Raw genomic sequence first — 26,074 nt, forward strand, 5'->3', positions numbered from 1 at the left:
CATATGTGTATGCATATATGTATTGATATGTGTCTGTTAAAAACCATGTGTTTATACTGATACTTCTAATTTCATTGTAACACCACAAAGTAATATCTCCTCTTTTCTATATTTATAATTCCATTTCCTTTTTTGTATTTATATTTTACTTTCCCAACACTGAGAAATCTGGCTGCCACTACTCTATTTACTTGTTTTTAGAAGCCTAGGATACTAAGAAAGTAGTTTCAGAATTGATAACTGATAACATTTTGTAAAGCAAGCTTATTAGATTTGCAATATTTGTAATTATTATTTTAATTGAGGAGTTCTTTAAAATTGAAGTAATATTTACATTGAGTAAAATATACATTTGTAAATATAATATGTGGAAATTGACAGATGTATTGACAGATGTACACATTTGTGTTACCCACAACCCTATCGAGATTTAGAATATGGTCCTCATCTCTTAGATTTTCTTATAGCTATTTCTCAGTTTAACCCCTTCTTTTCCAAAAGCAACTATTGATCTAATTTTTGTTTCCATCACCATAGATTAGTTTTGCTGGTTCTGTTACTTCATACAAATGAAATCATCTGACTTCTTTTGCTTAGTATAATATGTATGAGATTTATTTATGTTATTTCAAGTATTAGGACTTTGTTCCTTTTTAAAGCTGTTATTATTCCATTACATAAATATTTCACAAATTATTTGTCCATTCTAGTGTTGATGGGCATGTTGATTATTAACAGTTTTTTTACTGTTATCAATAAAACTGCCATGGCTTTCTTGTAAATCTTTTAGTGGGCACATGTTTTAGTTTCTTTTGGGTAAATACCTAAGATTGGAATTGTTGGGTCATATTGTAGATATTGTATAACTTAATAGGAAACTGCCATTCAGTTCCCTAAAGCATTATACCATTTTCTATTTCACCGGCAATGAATGAGAGTTCTATTTGTTTCACATCCTTGACAAAATTTGATGTTGTCATTTTCATTTTAGCTGTTCTAATATACACATAGTGATACTTTATTTCTCTGTGGTTAATGATTTTTAGTTATTTTATGAATTTACATTGCTCATTTCTGTAGCTTCATTTTATTATTGATTTGTAAGAATTTTTAATATATTCTGGATACAAGTCCTTTGCCAAATATATGCTCTGGGAATATTTTATTATACTCTGTGGCTTTCCTAGTCATGTTCTTAATGATAGCAATTGATGAGCAAAAGTTGTAAATATTTATGAAGTCTAACTTAATCATATTTTCATTTATGATTACTACATTTTGAACCCTAAGAAATCTCCCCTCCTCCCATGTGATGAAGACCTTTTTTGTTTTAACTTTCTAGAATTAATTTTTCATATGGAGTGAGATAGGTATGGATTGAGGCTCTTTTTATGATATCATACTTTTTGCATTGAATTACTTTTGTGACTTTCTAAAAACATTTGGTTCTAGGTTGTGTTTATGATATTTTATTATTAAGTCTTAAGCATGGTCAGTTTTCATATCAAAGGATGTTGAACTTAAGTTTCTGGTTTGTTTGATTTTTTAAAAGATTTTATTTATTTAATTTTAGAGAGAGGTAAGGAAGGGAGAGAAACATTAATGTGTGGTTGCCTCTTGCACGCTCCCAACTGGGGACTTGGCCTGCAACCCAGGCATGTGCCCTGACTGGGAATTGAACTCTTGACCCGTTGGTTCACAGGCTGGCATTCAATCCACAGAGCCACACCAGTCAGGGAAAATTTCTGATTTTAGATTTTATCTTTGACATCTCATTCATAAGGGAAAACAGACAGGAACATAAACCAGTCATTATTTATCCATAATCACTGCTCAAATGTATGATACTTTGCAATGTATGATCATGATTTGTACAGGACCTTAGAAGTCATCTAATCCAACCTCTAACTCCTGGTCTTAGCTTCAAGTCTAACTGTTCTCCCCAGACTTGTAGGCTATATACTAATGTCCCTGCTTCTGCCTCTCATTAAGAACTAAATAGCACTTGGCATCTTCCTTGACAGCTTGCCTCATAATAGGCTCATGGTATTTTTCTTTTCAGATGTCTGAAAATACCTAAAAAACGTAAATTTGCCTTTCTTTAAGAAGAGTAAGCTTCAAACATCTAAAATTATAAAGCACAAGTTGTGTTCAGTTAGTATTTGGAGGGAGTGCCTTTTAGTAGCACAGTTTCCTGATAGATTTAAAATATGATTGGGTAAATATACAACTTTCAAGATTGTGTCTTCTATTAAAACCAGGCACATCTTTATTTACATGAACAGTGTCTGTAAGAAATTTTCATTTCATGGAAGTTGTTAACAGACTGTTTTATAACAACAGAGGTTCACCACCATTTTAGTGTGAAACATGAAGTCACAACTTTTTTATGGTCTAGTGTTCTTTATCACAACAGTGGTAAATATAACAGCATTTCATTTGTAGTAATGGAAAAGTGAGTGTGATCTATTTGTCTTTGTTAGGAAAAGCCTTCAGAGCTTGGGAAATGGCATTTAACTGTGACATAAATCTCCTTTTACTTCTCATTGAGGAAGAAAACAAAAAAATTCTTTGGCATGTATTGGCAAAGAACAAAAGCTTTAATCCTTACTTTCTCCCATTTATACAACAAAAGCCCTGCCTCCCAGTATTGATGTAGAACTTGGGAGTAGATGGATAATATTATAGGGAAAAATGTTTGCCAGATTACATGAGTTCTAATACTTAAAAAATTAAGAATAAGGTAAAGTAATGCAAGTTTGAGTGCTGAAGAGTTAAAGCATTCTATAAGTTTGAGACAGCTGTAAACATGGCATATTTAGTGGTGATTTGAGTTTAGAGCACTTGGATTTTTTAGGAATCAGGAGTAGATAAAAAAGAGAAAGGAGCAGTGAAAACATGACCCCTTAGTGGTAACTGTCATTTGTACATACACGTATATTCTTCCTTCCCTACTTGCCCTGGACATTGGTGATTACTTTCAAAGCTTTTTTACTCATTCATTCATTCCATATATTCAAGGACTTCTACTCACCGTGAGCTTTTTAAAATAGAGAATTTGGTTGAGCAAACTTTGTACAGGTTTTTAAGTCTTTTTGTTTCTTTTTTTTTGCGTGTGTGTGTGTGTGTGTGTGTGTGTGTGTAGAGACTGACACTGATGTTAAAAAAGAAGTTGTTCCTAATATAATAATAGGGAATAATAGTGTAAAATCACATTATGAAATTTAACATCTTTATGTCTGTGGTATATAAAGTTATTGATCTTAACTAGACGATTTATGTTCAGAAGGCAGATACAGTGATTCACTTGTGCATCTTTTTCATACCTGCTTAAGTCACTGTTCAAGATGAAATCTTGATAAAGTGATGTTTGACAAATGTAGATTTCCTTGGTCTGCTTTAATGGAAACTTTCTTTAATGTTGTCATGTTTAATTTTCTCTCAGTTGTGTCCCTCAAGTGTCTTCTTTTTACACTCTTTAAAAGATTTTTTTTGTCAACTGCTTTGAACCTTATTTTACAATATTCCTTTGGATCATTTTTTCTCCGTTCTACAAGGTATCGTCTCTTGTTGAAGCTCATTTGAAATTAAGTAATTGCTATGTATTTCTCTGTAATAAGTACTCTTGAAATACATTGTCTTTTTTTTTTTTAATTGCTACTGAGTATTCATGAATAAAGAGACTAGGATTTGAGGAATAGATTGCCAGTTGCTTTGTGCTAAAAAAAAAAATCTGTGTTCCATAGAAGAATGATATTTCAAGGCTCTAAGGGGGTAACTCTGAATAGGAGAAAAGGAATCATGCTGTTATAAAAATGTTTTCTTTCTGTGCTATTATTTTGTGGTGGATTTATAGAATTTCTAGGTTAATTGTCCAAATTTCTGAGGCCTGCTCTTTAAGCCTCCCAAATAGCCTTTTAACAGCTTAAAGACATGTCTTTACATTTTAACAGTTTAAAAGTGTATTGCACCATTACTTGCTTTCTTAAACAAAGTATAACTAGCATAATTGATATTTCCTTGATGTTTGGGGTCATAATTTTTGTATGATTACTATTTTATATAATACCTTCCAAGTCAGTTGGAGAATACTAGAATGTATAGAGAAAATGCATTTAAATAGTATTTTTTTTTATTTTTTAAAGTATATTTTATTGATTATGCTATTACAGTTGTCCCATTTTCTCCCCTTTGCCCCCCTCTGCCTGGCAACGCCCCCCCCCCCTTAGTTCATGTCCATGGGTCATGCATATAAGTTCTTTGGCTTCTCCATTTTCTTTAATATTCTTAACATTCCCCCATCTGTTTTGTACCTTCCAATTACACTTCTTATCCCTGTAACTTTTCCCCCATTCTCTCCTTCCCCATTCCTGCTGATAACCTTCCATATGATTGCTATATCTATGATTCTGTTCCTGTTCTTAAATAGTAGTTTATTTTTTAAAATAGACATTATCTTTTAGAGCAGTTTCACATTCACAGCAAAATTAGATGGAAGATACAGAGATTTTTTTTTTATACCCCATGTCCCCACCCACACATTTTCTACATTCCCCATCAGAAAGGTATGTTTGTTATAATTGATATACAAACATTGACATGTCATTGTTACCTAGTTTACTTTAGGGTTCACTGTTGGTGTTGTATATTTTGTGGTTTTAGTCAAATTTATAATTACTTGTATCACCAATATAGTATCATGCAGAATAGTTTCACTTCCTCTAAGCTCCATCTAATTCACCCTGTCTCCCTCTAGGCCCTGGTAACCACTGGTCTTTTTACTGTTTCCATAGTTTTTCCTTTTCTAGATGCCACATAGTTGGAATCATACAGTATGCAGCCTTTCATACTGGCTTAGTTCATGCAGTAATATGCATTTAAGATTCCTCTATGTTTTTTCATGGCTTAAGAGCTCATTTCTTTTTAGTGCTGAATAATATTCCACTGTCTGGAAGTACTGTAGATTAATTATCCACCTACCGAAGGACATCTTCATTGTTTCCAAGTTTTGGCAGTTAAGACTAACGCTGCTATAACCATCTGTGAGCAGGTTTCCTACTCTTTAGGGTAAATACCAAGGATCTTAATGCTGGATTGTATGATAAGAGTACCATTTGTTGAAAATACTTCTATTTGCTTAATTGTATTGCCTTTGTTCCTTTGTCCTGCATCAACTGATTATATTTTCATATGGACTTATTTCTAGGTTATCTATTCTGTTCATTGATCTATTCATTCTTTTGCCAATACCATGCATATCTTAATATGTTTGGTCTTAAACTTCAATTTGGCTTACTTTTGTTATACTCAAACATAGATGCTCAATTAATTTTTGAGAATGACACAAAAGTAATTCAAGGTACGAAAGGATAGTCTTGTAAAGAAACTATGTGAGAATAACTAGATATTAATGTTGAAAAAATCAATTTAAATTCTTACCCCACACCAAAATTAAATGGAAAAAAAAAAACTGCAAATGAGTCATAGATTTAATATACGAATCAAAACTATACAATTTCTTGAAGAAAAAGTGAGAGAAAAAAATGTTGTGACCATAGGGTAGTCAAAGATTTTCTAGATTGGACAAAAAAGGCATTAATAATAAGATTTTAAAAAGAACCAAAAGCCCTGATAACTTGGACTTCTTTCAAAGAACAGAAGTTTACATTTTGACAAAGCTTAATTTATCAGGATGGGAGAAAGTATTTGTAAAATTTATATCTGAATATACAAACAATTCTTACAGCTTTATAAAATACAAAGAGTAGAACTTAATATTTGAAGAGACATTTGACAAAAAGATGTATGAATGACCAGTAACACATGAAATGATGTTCAAAAATATTAATTGCTAGTAAAATTGAAATTAATCACAATGAGCTAACACTTCCTGGCCATTAGCAAGGCCAAAATTTAAAAGACGGACTGTACTAAATGTTGGACAGCTCTGGAGCAACTGGGACTCTCATACTTTGCTGATGGAAATATAAAATGTCATAAACCCTTGGGAGAACAGTGTACAAACTTCTTATAAAGATAAACCTACACTTCCCATGTGACACAATAATCTACTCCTAGATATTTACCCGAGAGAAATGAAAATATATGTTCACACAAAGATTGGTACAAGAATATTCATAACAGTTTTATTCACAATAGCCCCAAACTGGAAGTTACACAAAAAGGTCCTTCAATAAGTGAACAGATGAATATATTTTGGTATACTATTTATTTGTAAAAAGTAATGAAGGATTATCAATATGTACATGCAACAGCATGGATGAGTCTTGGAACACATTATGCTGAGCAAAAAGATACAGACACAAGAGTCCATACTGTATGATTCCATGCATGTGATACTCTATTAAAAAAATGAAATTTTATATAGAGTGACAAAAGCAGATAAGTGGTTTGAGGCCAGGGGAGTGGGAGAATAAAAGACAAGAGGCATAAGGGGACCTTTGGGAGCGTTGGAAATATTGCTTGATTGTGGTGGTACTTAGGTTTGTGTGTTGTAAAAGTTCATCAAAGTGTACCTTAGAATGGGTGTATTTTATTTTATGTTAATTATACTCAAATGAAAGAAGTTTCTTTTTTAGTGCATATAAAATTGGACTCTACTTCAGAATTATCTGCTAAACTTTTTAAAGTGTACATTCTTCTACCCAATGTCATACCCAAAGTATCAATCTCTGGCATTTAGACCTGCTTTTTTGAGGTTTTTAAAAGATTTGGGGGTTTATTCAGAGTCTCAGCAGGACTTACGAAATAATTTTTTTTTTGCATGACTTTTCTTCTTAATATTCCCAGGATCTCATAAAATATAATTCTAGTAATAAAAAGCATTACTGACTTTTTAAATGTTATTCACATCCCACTTTCATTAATGGCTTTAAAGGGAACTTTAAGTGTATTTTACTTATTTTAAAAGTTTGCTGTTTTCAATGTTGTATGCTGACATTGTTATATAGAAGAAACAAATTCCTATTATACCACATTTTTTTTGAGTATAAGAAATGAGAAATTTAAATGTTCTGTCTAGTCCTCCAATCTCATACCCTTGATTACTGTTTGATCCCTGTTCTTTTAGATATTTTCCTATGCTTATAGAAAAAGGACATACATCTGTTATTAAATATTTCCAAATAATCTTTATGTGTTTAAATAGTATAATGCCGAGCACCTGCTCTGTGGCAGCCATTATACTAGGTCCTGAGGATAATGAGCCAAAGAGACCTCTGGCCTCTGTGACCTGCTATTTGGTGGGAATATAGATATTGATTATATGATAACACAAACATTTTAAAACTGTAGCACGTGTTACAGAAGACAATTATAGAATGTTATGAGTTTACATAGTAAAAATTAAAACATTTTCTGAAGCTTTAATCCTAGTTCAGGCCCATGCTTTGAAGTTTGCTTTTTCAAGAGCACTTAGTACTGCTTGGATAGTATGATTATTCATTTGTATAAAACATCTTACACAGGAACATCCTTTCATTAATGTACAGTTATGTACTATACAGTACATCCTTTTGTTACTAAAACAATAATAGCTTGAAAACAACAATTTGTTCTAGCAGAATATTTTGGGAGGGGTTATTAATGTTGGTATGTGTCAAACATAAGTGTTTTTTAAAAAGTATATTATGTAAAATACTAATTGTGTTTAAAATTAATGAAGAGTTTGTGGGATGGCAATTTTGTGCTCATATAAGTTTAGGAAATGCAGGGTTAAATGAAGTTAAACATCTTTAGGGTTTAACATTTAGGGTTAATGTTGGGGTTTTAACCTTTTAGGGAAAAACTAGTATTTTTTTTAAAGAATCTTAATATGTTATATTCTGCATCTTTAAAGATTTTATTAATTTATTTTTAGAAAGAGGTGGAGGGAAGGAGAAAGAGAGAAACATTGATGTGAGAGAAACATCGATCCATTGCCTCTCACACAGGCCCCAACTGGGGTCCAAGCCCACAACCCTGGCATGTGCCCTGACCAGGAATTGAACTGGTGGCCTTTTGCTTTGTGGGACAATACTCAACCAGCTGAGCCAGGATGGTCAGAGCTGTGTTCTAAATCTTTAAGATGGGGCTATAGTGCACAGTGGCTCTATTTGACCATAGAACTGTTACCCCCTTGCCTTATGTTTCTGTGAATAAATATCTAAGGAGAGAAAGAAATTCTCAATAGCATCTCAAGAGACAGTGGCATATTTTGAAGATGTATGATAATTTTAATGTAGAAACATTATTGTTCAATTAGACATGATCTTGTTGCTTACAGCACTAGATCTGTATTTTTGTATTTATATATTGAACTAATGATAAATAATAAAAGAATCAGTTCTCTATTTTTGCATTCTTGGAGAGGAAAGTGAAATTTTGTTTTTCTTATATTTCAGAACAAAGTAGAAGAGATGACTTAGAAGCTTTAGGTCATATGTTCATGTATTTTCTTAGAGGCAGTCTCCCTTGGCAAGGTTTAAAGGTAATTTTTTTTTTATTTCCTTATTGAATTTCATAGATTGTTAATGTATTAAGATTCTCTCTTCCAAGTATTTAATTTTAAAATTACCACTTTCTCACTTTTTTTTTCTCCCTATTTTAGGCTGACACATTAAAAGAGAGGTATCAGAAAATTGGAGATACAAAACGAGCTACACCAATAGAAGTGTTATGTGAAAATTTTCCAGGTAATGAATAATGCCACATTGACACATACACTCATACACAGAAGACCGGAAATGCTAATCAGTGCTTCAGTCTATAAATACTTTTTTCATGTTTTTAAAAAGTTGAGCTCAAAATATGACTTAAATGATTGTTAGCATTTGATGCACAGACCGACCACAGGGGCAATTTGTATATTTGCTTTGTTAAGATGGTATTAATAGAATAAAATCCTATTTTTTGGTGATGTTGACAAATATTAGCTAAAGTGATATTTTCTTTAATGATGTACTTTTAATAAGTTAAAATATTTTCTAAAAATACCAACTGTAAAGTTTTGGTGTATAATGTTAGTTATTTGAATCTCATTGTCAGACTCAAAGTAGGTATGAGATACATGATTTAGTCTAGTTTTCAAAGTATGGTAAAATATCACTACCCTTATTTACCTTTAGGCTAATTTTATCTTGACAACTTTATGAAAATAGTTTTGTTTTCATGTAGATTTTTGGCAACTCATATTAAACCAACAGAAATTTACTTAAGATTTCTAAATCAATTAAGAAATAAGAATAAAAAATAAGAATGATGTGTTGCTGATATATTAAAAAACTGCTGTGACTTGTGTAATAACATTGAGTAAAAAGAGAACCAAACTTGAAGACAGAAGATTGAATTTATATCTCACTTTGATAGTCACAGGTTTTCCTGTATAATACTGGCATTACTATTATAATAATATTGGCAGTATAATCTCTGGTAGCTCTTTCTCAGGTTTGCTGTATTATTCATTGTCAGCAAATTTTAATTATGTTTTTCTTCCTTAGTTTAGAACTAGCAGTTTAGGAGTAGGCAGATTGTATGTTACGAAGCCTATACAAATTTCTGCAGGAAAAATGGTGGTGCCTAAGTAAATTAACCAGATAATTAGCTAGAAAGTGGAATAGTGAGATTCACTACGTGAGGACGGTCACTGTGTGCCTCTTTTCACTGCCCTTTGGGCTGTGCATGATCCTGTTCTAATTGGCTACCATGAATTAATTGGCTCAGAAAAGTAGCTAGGTGTACCCCACCATTTCTTCCTATATTGGTATTTTTTTGTGCTCTTTTAGTGAAACACTGTTTTGCACACCATTTTGCCTATTGATTTTTATGGCTTTTTCGTTCTGGAAAGTATGGCTTTTTAAAATATATAATGCATTTGAAAATTTTAATGGCATGCATGATTTTTAATTATTTGACCAGGAATTAAAAGATTAAACTGAGCTTCTATGTTATACGTCTGAGATCTGTTTTAGATTTATTTTTCTAGGGCAGTTGGTTCGAATGCTGCACATAGTCACAACTAGGAATTTGAACCCTCTATTGGTCAGTTAGTTTGTCACTGAATGTGTAAGAATCTAGCAAGCTAGTGGTATGCTTTCACATATAAATAAGTTCCCACCAGTATTTAAATAATTTTAAAAATTTATCAACTGAGTATGGTGCTCTGTGATTAAATAAATAACCATGCATTAAGTTGTTAATTCAACCTCTAATACTTGCCAAAGTTTTTATTAAAAAATTGTAAAATAAAAACTTTAGCCTTTCTTACTGAAATGAAGCAAAAATAATTGTCTTTTAAATTAAACTTTTCATTTCCATTTTGTTCCTATTTTTATTCCTACCTTCCTTTAAAAAAATTCATTTTAATTACATTTATAGAATTTTAAATAATAATATTTTTCTTTTTTCTGTTTTATATTATGTGCTTTTAGACATTTAAGTAATTTTATTATTAATGAGTCTGTAGAAAAGTATAGTCAGATAATTTTTATTTCCTTTCTAGAAGAAATGGCAACATATCTTCGTTATGTAAGAAGGCTAGATTTTTTTGAAAAACCGGACTATGACTACCTAAGAAAGCTTTTTACTGACTTGTTTGATCGAAAAGGATATATGTTTGATTATGAATATGACTGGATTGGTAAACAGTTGGTGAGTACTCTATGATATATAATAAAATGTTTCATCATGTTTCTTTTCCACAGTTTAGATTCTTCAAATGAAAATAGTTGAGAACAAATATGTTTTCAAAAGGAGTTCCCTTAATTTCCTTTTTTAGGGATATTACAGCTAACATAATACACGAATATTCTTTGAATTTTGTAAAAACCCTACATTTGGACTCTGCTTTTTAGAGTGATAAGTTATTTTGAACTTTTCATTCCTGATTTGATTCTTAATGTTGATTATACCTTTCTTTTTTGGTATAATATTCTAGTGATTACTTTAAAAGAACAGCTAGTTTTGATTCATGTTTACTTTAGCCATCTTTCAAAACATTTGTAATTTAAAGATATATTTTAATTATTCTAGCAGTTTTAAGTTATCTCTTGGAATAAATTGATACTTGGAGTATGTTTAGGTTTTTAAAACTGTACCTGAGTTTTCATAACTTAAAAAATTATCTTTATTATAACAGCAGGATTGGCACTCATCACTTAAATAGATGCGCCATTATATTTTTTCTTTGAATAGATAACTTCTAAAAGATCAAACATTCTCATTAGTCTTTTTTTAAATAAGAATGTCATGCAACACTTTCCTTAACTGTGGCTCACTGTTAGCAAGTTTTTATCCATGTTTAGAACCACTGAACCCTCAGATTCAAATATGTTTGCAATTGACTTAAAGCATTTAATCTATATTTTTCATAAATCTAAAGTGATTTGAATAAATATGGTATCTGTGATGCAAATTTAAATAAACTTTGATTAAAGTAATTATATTTTGAATTATATTTGAAAATTTAAAACATTTGTGTCACTTCTGAGTGATAGCAGCAATTTTATTAGCTTATTTTAAAAAATGTTCCATTAATTTTTAAAATAATTTATTGTTATACATTAGCTTTGAAAATAAGAAACGTGAGTAGATCCATTTTCATTTTTTTGATATGAAAAAGTAACTTAAAAGTCATGACAGCATTAGGTGTTTATTGATATAAAAGTAAATACTTGATAAAACATTTAACTATTTTGAAAACAGTTTAAAGAGTAGCTAGCTATATTCCCTTTGCTCTAGCTTGTCAGCTTTCATACTTTGAGAATGGTGTCTTTTCTTAAGGCCTTACTTTATTCTAGTCTTTTATTTTTTTCTTGATTCCTTTAAGCAGCTAAATGATATTAAATAAGATTTCTGAGATAGATTGTTTTGATGCTAATTGTTACTGTATTGTAGCCCACTCCAGTAGGGGCAGTTCAGCAAGATCCTGCTCTATCATCAAACAGAGAAGCACATCAACACAGAGATAAGATGCAACAATCTAAAAACCAGGTTTGCTGCCTTTTTAGATAAATGTCTTAGTTTGCTTCTGTATTACCATCTGACAGTTTATAAATGTATTTGGTGTTTTGTGATGCCCAGATGACTGCTTTTTATGTGTGTATTTGCATCTATGTACATATTAAAAGCATGAAATGCATATTTTTCTCTCAATAGATAAAACAGATTATGTATACACATGCTAAGAATTAATTGAATATATGTGTTTCCCCTAATGTTCACTAATTAGTTTAATCATAAATTTATAACTTAGTGGTATAAATTAGTATAATTTTGAGCACATTTGACATTCTATTAGAATTGAAGTATCTGAATATCCTGTTGGAATGAACTGTAATAGCAGTTGCTCTTTCTAGCTGTAGTCTAGTTTAATACATTATTTACTGAGTTTCTGGTATTGCAAAGCTACTACTCTACATGTTGCAGAAAAGCAGAAATAAGAAAAACAATATCACCTATAAGAAATGATTTTGTAATAAGTGGCTAAGAGCTCCCTCAGTCTAGTGTTATTCATACCTGGAAATAGTTTAACCCTGGGCAAGTTACTTAATCTCCCAAAGCCTTGGTTTTCTCTTTTATAACATAAAAATAATGCATGTTAATTCCTAGCATATAGTAAGCCTTCAATAAATCTCAACTCTCCTGGCTGATGTTATTGTTATCAGATTATTATAATAAATTCACAAATAATTACATTACAAAACAGAATTAAGTTCTGTTACATGCAGCATATTAGTTAAGTGCCATGGAAGATCATCGAAATATGTGGGAACTATAAAGATTTTTATGGAGAAGTTGGTTTTTAAGATGAGCCTGAAGAATGATTGAAAATTTTAAAGACAGATAAGGGACTAAGGGCATTTTAAGGAATGTGAACAATGTAAATGAATATGAAGCAGAAGTTTAAAATGTAGAATTTGAGGAATAGCAAGCAGTTCAGTTTGCTTGCTATAGTAGAGAATAGGTTTAAGATAATGCATAGAAGTTTGATCGAGGGTGAAGGGTTTGTATTTCCTGGGTAAGGTAATTGAGGGCTGTTGAAAATTTTGAGCACCGTTTTCACTCTCATATTTTTGTAAAAAGAAGCTTTATTGTAGCCATCTTTGGCATAAAAAAATGTTGCTGTCACCTTCAGTTAAAAAGTATGTTTAGTCATTTTGATTGGTACTGTTTTTAGAGAAGGATAGTACATTACCTATTTTTACTTTGACATCTTACATCCCATTAGAGTTCGAATGAGAGTTAAATAGGAGATCAAAAATCAAAAGAAAGAACACAACTTGTTAAAAATCATTGCAAAATAAAATGCATTTAGGGGATGTTTAACAGTATTCTTTAATGTACAGGCAGTTTAAAAAGTCTAGTTTTAGAATTTTGCCTTAAAAAATTGGGACAATAAAGGGTCTTGTATGTGAATGAATTCAAAATATAAATTATAACTAGGTGCTATCTTGAGCACTCTGACAAGATGCTGTGTTTAGAAAGAAATGTCTCAGAAGTCAATACTCAGCTTGTATTTTTAAATCAGAGTTAATATCTCAAATGTACTTTGGAAGAAAATCAATAATGCATATTCTCTGAAGATTCCCACTTGAGCTCTTAGGTATTGTAATAAGTAAAACTCTTCATTTATTGCTGAATTAAAATTTAATTTAAATATTAATATTTTAGAGTTTAACTTTCTATGTATTTCAGACATGTCTTACTAGCTAGATCGTGAGCTCACTGAGGGTGGGAATCATATTTTATTCATGTAGCCCTTGTTGCACTAAATGTAGGAAGTCAGTTTTTTGGGGGTGGGGAATTTTTAATGTAGCTTACATAATTGAACTTGAAACCTGAATATGCAAACTGTCATAATAATAGAAGTTGTTTACCTGGAAAAAATTCTCAAATATCTGTGAAGCAGTAAACAGATTTAAGTTGTGTGAGAAACCTATAGTTTACAATCCCAAAAGAAGAAAAGCTGATTCTTTAAATGACTAAAAACCTTTGTTATATCCCCAAATAAAGAATTAGTAACCTAGAGTCAGTGGTTGAAGTTCAGTGGATCCTGATATTTTAAAGAAAGTGTCGTGTGCATGTAAGTGTTTATTCTGAGGAGAGGTTACATAGCTTCCACCATCTTCTTAAAGAGGTCCATGACCCCCAAATGTAGGCAAGATTTAGATATTTGTCTTGATTTTAGCATCATTTTCATTCTTCCATGCTATTTAGATTTGATCTCATCTAATTTATTCAATTAAGCTACAAATTTACTAAATTCTGGTGATGAGTTCAGAGGGTTTAATGAAAAGACATTATAAAACTATCATAATTGTTCTGATGACATACTTCATACCACACAGTATTAATTTTGCATTGTACAATTTAATTTAGGGAGGTTAGTGCCTGAACATTTATTTTATTCATTGTGTCTACTTGAATTTAATATCTCTTCCCCAAAAGGTTGCTCTGACCACTGATATGCTTAGGCTCCATCTAAATCAATGTGCTTGGCCCTCCATGGCAAGATTTTCTTGACTTCGTTTAAAAAAGAAAATAAAGTGAACTGAAGGGTTAGAACATAGGTAATTGTGGTTAGGATCTAGGTAGTGTTATTGGAGGAGCAGTAAGCTCTGAGTCTGAATCTCTGCTATACTTGCTACTTTTGTAACTTAGGGAAGTGTTCAACATCTGAACGTCTTTATCAGTAAATCGAGGATAATACTGTTTATCTCAAAGTGAGGTAACACATAGAAAGCACCTACTGCAGAACCAAACATGTCATAGAAACTTAAATATTGTTATTTCTTCCCCTTTTTTTATTAGTGCTGTCCACATTTCCTGAAACATAGAAATTGACACCTTCTAATTCTGCTAGTAGATTTTTACTAGTTTGTAGTTATTGCTATGCAAATTTGCCAAGTCATCTAAAACCATCAAGAATTATCAACCTATTTCAGACAAATGGGTTCCTTAATTTGAACCAGATATAAAGAGATCAAGGAAGCCAAGAGATACATATATATATAGGCTTGTTGCTTAAAAAAAACAAAACAAAAACTGTCCTATTCTCATAGTATTCTACACAGTACTTTTCACTTTTCAAAGAAGTTTTCTGTTTTCTCATATTATCTTCACAATCAGAAACAGGGTACTAACCAGGAGAGAAAAGTTTTCTAGCATCTTAAGAACAGCTATTTAAGGACTTTTTCTTTCTTTCTTATCTTAATAGAAGTTACTCCTCATCAGAAAACCAATGGGGACCTCTAAAGACCACAGAAAATACAGTAGATGGCTTTTTAGTTCTCCCGTATTGATTTGGAGTGCTTTCTTGGGCACATCATTTTTACCTTCCTAGTTCTTTGTTTACTTCTTTATTAAGTTAGAGGGTGGAGTATGTGGTATTTAAAGTTTTTTTCACTTCTGAAATTCTATGGTTGTATTTTATTTTATGGTTAATCATTACATAATTGTAGCAATTTAGTTAAAATCTCTCCACATGCATTATTATTGCATCTGTGACTCAGAATAGTAAGGGTAATTTTAAATTTCCTTTTATACGTTTGTTTTCTATATTATAAGGATGAGATGTTTAACATATTGGGTTTTTCTTCTTCCATCCATGCCACATGCATTAAATAAATGGCAGTCGGCAGACCACAGGGCAGCTTGGGACTCCCAGCAGGCCAATCCCCACCATTTGAGAGCTCACCTTGCAGCAGACAGACATGGTGGCTCGGTACAGGTATTTTCTGATTTTTGCATGAGTGATTATTTCCCAGATTTATACAACTAACCCTTTTTGGAACTCATGGCATGATTTCATATCCTAATGAAAAACTCGTTGATGAACTCTCCATAATTCTATTCCTTTGTATTTAACAATAAAGCAAAATTAACATGGCCTAGAAAGACCAGCAGGGATACTAAGATTTTGCCTTTGTTCATTTTTGCAAGTACATGCAACAGTATTTAAGTAAGTCATACCACAAGTTAGAAAAACAGACTGTATTATTTGAAATATGTGTTAAAGTTAATTTTTCCAACAGTAAACTTAATCTTTTTAAATAGCTTTAAGTAATAAAATATTTTTATATCTTTTTTCTTTCATTGACATGCCTCTTTCAAACTTGCGGCAGTTAAGTTGATATCTAACTTTTTTTATCCTGAATATTCAGAATGTATTTTTTGATTAATTAGTCAAATAAACATGACTCTAATTTTTATAGTGGTATATTTTATTTGTGCTTGTAGAAAATAACAGATGGAGAAAATAATTTCAAGGACAAGTATTTATTAAATATTCTCCTCAATTTTCTGGGTATTTATGACAATTTAAAGCAGTCTCTTATTTTTTGATACGTGTTCTTTTCCTTATCTATCCACTTAGACATAGCTACTATGTGCTGTCCTTTCTTGCCCCTAAATTTTAGTCTTTTATGTGTATTGTCAAAATAGGGAAGGATTAGAGTTTCTTATTTCTTTTAAAATGTTGACTTAAGGTATTCTAAATGTGGTTTAAAGTAATTGAGATCATAAATGTTATTTCAATCCATTTTAATTTAAAAACTTAAAAAATTTTTTGATTATTTTTCCTCCACATATTTCCACTTAAACATTTATATATATATATATATATATATATTTAATCTACTGAATCTATTTTATTCTTTCATGATTAAATCTTATAAGTTCTCACAATTTTCTTACCACTAACTTTTAGAGATAATTTAAATTATATAGCCAAGTATTTTTATAGGGCTTTGTAGTCTATGGAACCTTCGGTCATGTGTAATAGAAGTACTTGAATAGTTTTATGAAAGTTTAGAGTGAGGGACTTAGAGGCAAGGTTGCCTGAATTATAAAATTTTTAATGATTCTGATTCATAATTTTGGAAAAGTTATTTAAGTAAATTATATTTAATTTGCATAACACAAGCTTGATTGTGTATGTATCTGTATGCATATATACATGTTCCTACGTGTTGTGTATTATCATAGCAAGTGTATTGCTAAGTGTTCTGGGAAATCTGCAGCAATTAAGGTACTATTAGGGAGCTTTCCTACCACTTTTATACTATTACCACAAAACCTTAGCTTCTTCGTGCTGTGTGGAAGTTCCAAAGGTGGCTTATGGGATCTCTTTGGACTCAGAGTGAATGAGTTAGGTTATATTGGCTCATCACTTCAGCACTTTATATTCTGTTTTTTCACATGTTTTCAAATAGATATTTGAACTCTGCTCATTTCTCATCATCTCTTTAAAACGTTTCTGCCTGCAGACAGGACATCTGGCTTCATTCTAATATTCAATAAGTGATCAGTTTTACTTACTAGAATTCTAGTAATACATAGATAAAATGATAAATATTATACTATATTCATTAACACCCTGAATATATTTTACAGCATTAACTAACCTGATATGATGGACAGTAAACAAGTTTGAGTTGTTTAATGTTATGAAAAATTGACTAGTAGCCTAAGATCATGCCTGAATCTTGCCCCACCCCAAAATATTGGAGACATTTATAATTTATATCCTACCCACTTTCAAATTTTGAAAAATTAATAATATGACACTTGTATACTTTATTAATGAAATTATAATTTAAAGCTAATAATAATAAGAAAGAAAAGTGCCTAAAATCTAAGCTAATGTGATTTTTATAACAATAGTTGAATACTGTATTTGATTCTGAACGAATGAAGAAAAGGAAACAATGTATTCTGTCATTCTCATTGTATCATCAAAGGAGGAGCTCAAGGAAGAAAAACCTCTCTACTATTACAAAAGTATGAGGAGAAGTTGCCTTGAGGTTCTATGTGTCTTGGTCATTAAACCAACTTTTGGACAAAGTTTAAGGCATTGACTTGAAAAAATTATCTGCAACACATACATGAAAGGCATGTCATCAAATAATTTCTCAGGAAACACATTTCCATAATAAGTAGATAGCTATCTGGTAATAAAGTATGGTGCAGATTTAGGATATTCAGAAGCAGGATTGGCATTTTGGGCCTGTGGCATTCACCCCTTATCTGTCACTGCACTCTTCTTTTTTAATTACTGTATAATCGACATATAACATTAGCTTTGGGTATGCAGCATAATGACTTGGTATTTGTGTATACTGAGAGATGACCGTGGTAAGTCTAGTTGTCAGACACTGCCTTGTAAAGTTAGTTTTTTTTTCCTTGTATGAACACTTCTAAGATTTGTTCATGTGGCAACTTTCAGTATTATTTACTGTAGTCACCACGCTGTATGTCATGTCTCCATGACTTAATTATTTTATTACTGGAAGTCTCTGCTGTCACTGCACTCTTTTCCATGGACCTGGTGAGAGAGGCTCTCAGTGTGTCACCACTAAGGTGGTTCCAGTTGACATGCGGGATGAAAGCTCTGGCCATTTTGATCTACAGAAGGATCCTCAGATGTTCTTTATTTCAGATGTGCTTTTAATAGGAACTGAATCGTGGAGCGTAAATTGAAGATCCTTGTCTTTCCAGAATTGTATACAAGCAATACTAAATAGTAGAGTAATCTATGGCTTTTACAAATTAAGAAACCTGACTAGTATTTTTATTCATCTTCAGGAAGCAAAGTGTAGAGGTACAATGAAAATGAAGCATTGTTAAATGCTATCTCTTCAGCGAACCCCATTAATTTACTGACTTAGAAGGATATAACTATACATTTAAGAAACTTTTTCTAGTCAAGAGACTAAGAATAATATTCAGGTATCTGAGGACTTTATTTTGAATCTGTTCTTGATTTGTATGTGGTTGAAAAGCTTCTAGAGAAATCACGTGTGCCACTCTCTGCTCCCCTTAGAACCATTGGTAATAAATATGACTGAGAAACTGAGGCCCACTGCTTTCAGTTTCTGGCCATTCATTATTTAGCAAATACATATAAATGTCTGCTAGGGGTGAGGCATAGTGCTAGATTCTTTGAATGAAAGAATATAATATGGTGCCTATCCCCATGGAACTTTCAGTCAGTGGGGAATGCTAATGAACAAGCATGTGATAAGTGAAGAAAGCTTAAGGGGGAGAGAGAGGGATTGAAGAACTGAATAAAATTCAGTCAAGCTGGTGTGTACTGAGAAAGGAGATTAAAAGGTAGCAGGAGGCAAGTTATGAAGGCTCCCAACAGGTCTCAGTATTTAATTTGGACTTTATTCTGAGGATATTAGGTAGCCATAAGGAGAATTAGATAGGGAACTAACCTGATTATATTAGTGTTTTCTAAAGATTTCTGTTGCTGGAGACTAGATTAAAGGGAGGCAAGTGTAAGGCAGGGACACAGCTGTCAAGTCTGTAGCTGAGGAAAAATGATGGGTAGTGGAGATGAGAAATAAAAGGACATGAAAGATAATTAGAAGACATAATTTAGATAAGGGGCTGAGGGGAAAGGAAAGGTTCAGTTATCCCTTCTTAATATGTTTCTACTGGGCAAATCAGGATCTCCAAAATTAGGTTTTAAAAGGTACCACTGGCAGGAGATATTGCTAATGTCTAATTCCACTGTAGCACAACTCCACTGAGCTCAAAGCTAACTGCAGACCTGATCCTATAAAGCCGAGAGGTAATTGCAAGCAGAGGGAATAAGACAAATGTTAAGGACACTACTGAGAAAGTATTATATGGTATGGTATACTTCGTGATTGTTTGGAACTCTGTAGTTATACAGCCTTTGTTTTGCATTAAAAAAAGATTTTATTTATTATTATTATTTTTTTTTTAGGGAGAGGGGAAGGGAAGGAGAAAGAGAGGGAGAGAAACATTGATGTGAGAGAGAAACACCAGTTGGTTGCCTCTCACATATGCCCGGACTGGGGACCGAACCTGCAACCCAGGCATGTACCCTGACCGGGAATTGAACCAAAGATTTTTTGCTTTGCAGGGTTGATGCCCAGCCAACTGAGCCACACCAGTCAGGGCACCTTTGGTTTGCAGTTAAGGAATAGTGTGACTCTAAGCACTTGGAGGAGAAAAGGGCAGGATCACAAACAGTACCAACGTGTCGGGCAGCCAGGCACTGTTGATGAAAATAAAAGAATTAACATTAATAAGCGGTCTGGTATTTTAGTCAGTACATCTTCAGAAACAAAGACAGGTGATGATCACAGGAAAAGAATTAGACAAATGTATCTTGAAGTGGTAAGAAAACACATGCAGTTAAAAGTTGGAGGAGTATTAAATGCCTTATTTGAGTCAGTTCTTTATTATACTAATTGTTAATACTGACTTTTCTAAAACATTTCAAATAAACGGTTTCAATTTTCTCTGTCACATCTTTGAAAAGATACTAACAAAGAAAAAAAAATGAATGATTAGTACAATCATATCTTTCTATTCATAGTTTTTTGGGGTACCGAAATTTGGAAGGGAGGTTGTGGAAGGAGAGTATAGTAGTCTCCCATAACTTAGGGGGAAACATTCAAAACCCCCCAGGGGATGCTTGAAGCCATGATAGTACTAAACCTTACATATACTATTTTTTTCCTATACATAAAGCTCTATGATAGTTTAATTTATAATTTAGACACAGTAAGAGATTAACAAAACTAATAAGGTAGAACAATTATAATATACTATAATAAAAAGTTATGTGAATGTGGTTTCTTTCTCTCAAAATATTGCATTATTCACTTAAAGGAAGCACTTTACAGCTTCTCTTAGCATGTCCAAATTACCAGCATCACTACTCTTGTGCTTTGGGGCCATTATTAAATAAAATGAGGCTTACTTGAACACAAGTACTGTGATATTACAATGGCTACTAAGTGACTGAACAGGTGGGTAGTGTATACTATTTGAATATGCTGGTAAAAGGGACCATTTATATCCCGGCTTAACAGTAACAGGATGGTGGGAGATTTTATCATGCTACTCAGCAAGCAATTTAAAATTTCTGAACTATTTATTGAATTTTCCACTTAATATTTCCAGACTGTATTAACTGAAATGGTGGAAAGCAAAACCATGGATAAGGGGGAGACTACTGTAGTTAAATGCTTTTATTACATAAGTAATTTCCAGCTCATCTCTATTAGGTTTAGTTTAGGAAATTTCCCTATCTGGTTATCATTGGGGTAAATCAGCACTATGAATTTATTTTGATATTCTTCTATAGTAACATTAACAGTAACATCTTGAAAAATAGGGAATAGGGATACTAAAAAACTATTGTGTTCTGTTTAATACTATAAATGAAAGTTAGACTAAAAATCTGTTCTGGTTTATATTTGTTGAAAGACAATGAATGAGAATATTTTATGCCTTTGGATCATCAGTTGGAACATCAAGAATATTAGTTATAACTCTAGCTATAGTTTTTAGAATATGTGAGAAAGATGGTTTTGTATAGTACATGTGTACCCTAGCACAGACCTAATGAATTTTTTTGAAATTTGCTCTTAACTATATCTTATTTATTAGGGTGATTTCTTATAGATGATCTTTAGGAAAGCTGAGTTTCTAAGTAAAATATATGTTTTAATACTTCTAATATATTGTTTTAGATAGATGGAAATCTGATTAAATAATATATTGAGCTTCTACTGAACACTTGGTAATATGCTTACAAGAATGCAAATAGAAATTAGTATAATAATTTATAGGACTTCATTATGTTTGGAAAGTATATTAGTTGGCCTTCTCAAATCATTGACTACAAAGATTGTACTCAGAGTCTATGAAAATGACTTTTTTTGGAAATAGATTGGGCAGGCAGCCATTGAGTGAATCATCATTATCTCCCACACTTAGCTGCAGGCTGTTTCTCCATCCCATTCCCTTAAACTCTGATATAATGATAGTAAAACTGCAATCTGGTTACCTTTTCTTTTTAATCTCTTAAAATAAGAACTGCACTGTTTCTTATCAGACTGGGACTATCAGAGCAAATTTCTTTAAGAACAACAACAAAAAACCCCTGTAAAATGCCTGAATTATTTTTTGAAATGTCAAACCCAAGCTTCTGAATTTGTATTCAAATTTTTCTTAAGGAATCAGCTTGATGAATACTAATGTTTTTGAGACTTATATTCTAGTTGGAGTTAGAATTCTAGATATGTCACTTAAATGAAGTTATTTTTTTGATTGGCTTATAAAAATTATGTATTTTTGGGTTGTTTGATTTAGGTTTTCAGGAATATAATGACACATTATTTTTAATATTGTCTTTGTTTCTTATTTGTAAAATCTCTTTGCATAAAGACCACTAGTTTTCTTAAGTGAAAATTTCAATGCCATGATACACTCTCAAGTCACCAGTGTTAAGCAGGCCAGCTTTACAGGAGAGCTCTGTTACCACGTTGATTCTGTTCTGACCCTGGGGTATTGGCCTTTATTCCAAGGGTTAGGGAACCTGGGACGGCTGGGGAAATTACATTTGAAAATTATATAAAGGAAAATGTTACTTCCTTTTGATCTGGTTCTGGTCAACCAGGTAGAACGGAGTTTGAAACATTTTAATAAAATAGTTTATTGAAGTTAGGTATGACTTGGTGTGAACTGAAGTAAGTCAGATTATATAATTACATTGCATATTATAGTTACTGTTTGCTGGAAATTTAGAATAGCTGAGTTTAAAATGTTCAGTTACGCTGCTGAAAGTAAGGGAAAGCACATTAGAGGAGCGGCTTACAATTCGAGGTTGGGGCCCTACAGGTAGCTCTCTGAGGGCATTGAACAAAGAGGAAGAAAAGAAACCTGTTTGAATATTATGTTGAGGGAACAGCAGTGGAGATTGGTGAATGAACTGTCTTGATTATCAGCTGCGTGCAAGGTACTCTGCGAGTTAAAAGTAGTGGAGAATCCAAAAGTGTAAGAATTTTGTTTCCTAGCTCTTTTCCAATTCAGTGTAGAGGCTCTGACACTTAAAAATTTAAGACTAAAGAACCAAATTATGCTTGAGAATTAGAACAAATAATTATTTAAAAATATTTTCAAGATGAGAGAAAAATAAAGAGAAAAAATCAGCACAGAATGCAATAGAATGACAGAGAGGAGGAGGCAGGTGCCCCAGAAGCAGAGGCAGACATAGACATAGGAATTTGCTTCCCTTTGCGCTGTCTTTAAAGATGAGCAAGAAGATTTGTGTTTTTTCAGCTGTAGGCAAAAAGGTAGTGTTCATTTTCTAAGTACTTATTCCACATAGGATATAGGGAACTGAACTTCTGTAATTCCTGAATTAACCCAGGTATATTGGTTGATTTCTAGTTACTTTCCTTAATGTTGGGAAGATAGGGTTCTATTACTTTACACTAGAAAATCGGGTCTACAAGAGCTGGGATGTTTGTCTCGTTTTCTCTGGTATTCCAAGTTCCTATAACAATGCCTGGCATGCTGTAGCCTCTGTTAAGAACATTTTAATTAAAATTAAGTTTTAGAAATATGAGGTTCCGTAAATAGTATTCTCCAGTCTAGTAGTCAACTGTCAATTCTGGTGCCCAGGCCTTTGATATGTTAATGTCTTTTCTCATAAAGAGATCAGGTAGGGGAAGGGTCAAAGATGATTCTTAGATTTTGAATCTGGAGGTCTGGTAGATGATAGGGCTTTAATAGAAGTTGGAAACATAGGGAGAGTAATAATTTTAAGAGAGTATGAAAGTTTTGGTCTTGAAAGTCCTGAATTTGAGGTAGCAAACTTGGTTAGGCTCAGGGAATCCTTTACATAGAGGTGATAGTTGAAGCCATGACTGTAGGTGAAACTGACAGTATAAAGATGACCATTTGTTGAGTTCTCTACTATACGCCAGTCACTGTCTTTATATATTGATTTCATTTTACCCTCACATTAACCTTGGTAAATAGATACTACTATTTCCCATTTCATAGTTGAGAACACTGAGATTTAGCAAGATAAGATATCTTTCCTAGGGTCACGTAGCTGGTAAGTGGTAGAGCTAGTTTTGAATCTAGACCCATTTTACTCCAAAGTCATCAGCTGGTGCCCAGTGGTAAGAAATGTACAGGAAAATGAGGACTGACCAAAGATCCCTGAATATATTTTCCTGGAATCATTGGTAATCTTTAAGAGAACTCTTAGAGTTCTGATGTAGGGATGGAGTACATATTGCAAGGAGTTAAGGAATAAATGAACAGAAGATTCTGTAAAATTGGAAATGGGAAGCTAAGACTTGTTTTAAAGAAATTTTGAGGAAGGCAAGAAATAGTACAGAATGGTGACTTTGTCGCACCAAGCAAATTTGGGAGTTTTGTTATGATTTTATCTTGTTTTTAGGATTTCATGCAGGAGTGTATGTATTTATTTCAACAAGTATTTATTGATTTCCTACTCTGTGCCAGGTAGATAGGGAACTACAGCAAGGAACAGTGCAAGGTTCTTACTGTCATAGAGCTTAATTTTAATGGAGGTGTCAAGAAACAAAATCAAACTAAAACATCGACATGGATAAATGCTATACAAAGAGTTAAAAATAGAATATGACATGCAAGAGAGTGTCCGCATGGAAGTTTTAAATTGTATGACAGAAAGGCCTGTTTTAGAGACCTTCTCTGAGAATGTAAAAGATAAGAAGATGTCCAATAATAAGCAGGAAGAAAATTCAGGCAGTGAGAATATATAATGCCAAGGTCTTAGAGTGGGAATAAGCTTGACAATCTTAGATGGAGGCTGTTGAGCAAAGGGAAAATGGTATGATATTAGAGAGGTAGGCAAAATTCAGATTTTTTTATGGGTCTTTGTAAATTGGTGTAAAGAGTATGGATCTTTATTCTACATGAAGTGGGATGTCAGACACTTCCAAGAATTTTAATCAGGGAATTACACATGCTCCAATTTATATCTTAAGAGGAGCACCTTGGCTGATGTGTGAACAATACATTAATGAGGGAGGGACATACATGTAAAAGCAGAAGACTGGTTAATAGGTTTTTGCTCTTACTCACACAAGAGATAATGGTGGCTTAGACTGAACGCTTAGTAATAAAGTAGGGGGAGAACTGATTAGACTTGGAATGTGTTCGGGGAAGATGCAAAAGGACCTGCTTATGGATTAGACAGGGGTTCAGTCAAAGAGAGGAAGTACAGTGACTCCTGGACTTGGGCCTTGAACAGCTGGGTGAGTGAATGGGCAGTATAGGAGGGAGACCTGAGCATGACTACGTTGGAATGAAGGATTCATTGAAAGAAGCAGTATTGAGGTTTGTTTGCAAGGGACATAATTCATGATGAGGCAAGGTACCAAAATAGTGAGCACACAAAAAGAAGTGATTGAGAGAAAAATGTAGGAATTAGCCTTAGAAACCCAAGGGAAGGAAACAGAAGATAAATTTCAAGATCAAAAGGAAGTAAGTTAAAAAGCAAATATTAGATAACCTTGATCTTCAATAAAATGCTAGACCTATTACTATATTCAGTTGTGAATAACTACATAATTTATGTTCCTCATATTAACTTTCTACTTAAATATTTTTAGCTTAATCATGTTTATCATTGTATAAACTATTGTATATATATAATTTTGTGTTTGTTTGTTTTTGTAGGTTGTAAGTTCTACAAATGGGGAGTTAAACACAGATGACCCTACTGCAGGACGTTCAAATGCACCCATCACAGCCCCTACGGAAGTAGAAGTGATGGATGAAACCAAGTATGTACTCATTTTGCTTGTTTTAGTAACTTTTTGTTCTTAAATTGTGCATGTTTGAGATTTGTAGTCATGTATAATTATTTCAGGAATTTTTTTTCAAGGAATAGATAGGTGCATGTGAAATAAATGGTATATTTAATTATTTTAATCACTAAGTTTAGAATAGTGCTATTTTAATAAATATCTTAATACAAAAATAGTTATTTAAGAACTATGATCAAATTCTTATTTAGAATCAACAGTATATGTTTAGCTCTTTATTTTTAGGAGTGTTGATACATGAAAGTTATTGCTATACTATAGATGCTTATTTTTTCTGTAAGCATAAGATTAAATAATTTTTAATTTTATAGTATTCTGCATGCATTACCATTAGTTTTAATTTAGTTTTTCGGTGACTGTAAATTGCAATAATATTGCTTGGTAAAAAATTAAGCATGAAAAACTGATAATTTCAATGT

General features: G+C 32.4%; 1 protein-coding gene across 10 annotated transcripts in view; it reads left to right on the forward strand.

Moving 5' to 3' along the window:
- The window catches only part of CSNK1G3 (casein kinase 1 gamma 3), a 74,445-nt gene that overhangs the window by 37,828 nt on the left and 10,543 nt on the right, over window positions 1-26,074 (forward strand). For 2 of the 10 annotated variants that reach the window (XM_090276633.1, XM_090276628.1), the window contains exons 6-11: window positions 8,403-8,488; window positions 8,609-8,693; window positions 10,499-10,647; window positions 11,893-11,988; window positions 15,632-15,727; window positions 25,507-25,613. In XM_090276633.1, coding sequence (XP_090132759.1) covers window positions 8,403-8,488; window positions 8,609-8,693; window positions 10,499-10,647; window positions 11,893-11,988; window positions 15,632-15,727; window positions 25,507-25,613 — 619 coding nt within the window. The remainder of the gene's footprint in view (window positions 1-8,402; window positions 8,489-8,608; window positions 8,694-10,498; window positions 10,648-11,892; window positions 11,989-15,631; window positions 15,728-25,506; window positions 25,614-26,074) is intronic. The other 8 variants (XM_090276624.1, XM_090276629.1, XM_090276634.1 and 5 more) reach the window with 5 other exon arrangements.

The sequence above is a fragment of the Furipterus horrens genome, unplaced genomic scaffold, assembly GCF_987537825.1.
Source record: "Furipterus horrens unplaced genomic scaffold, mFurHor1.1.pri manual_scaffold_5, whole genome shotgun sequence".
NCBI lineage: Eukaryota > Metazoa > Chordata > Mammalia > Chiroptera > Furipteridae > Furipterus > Furipterus horrens.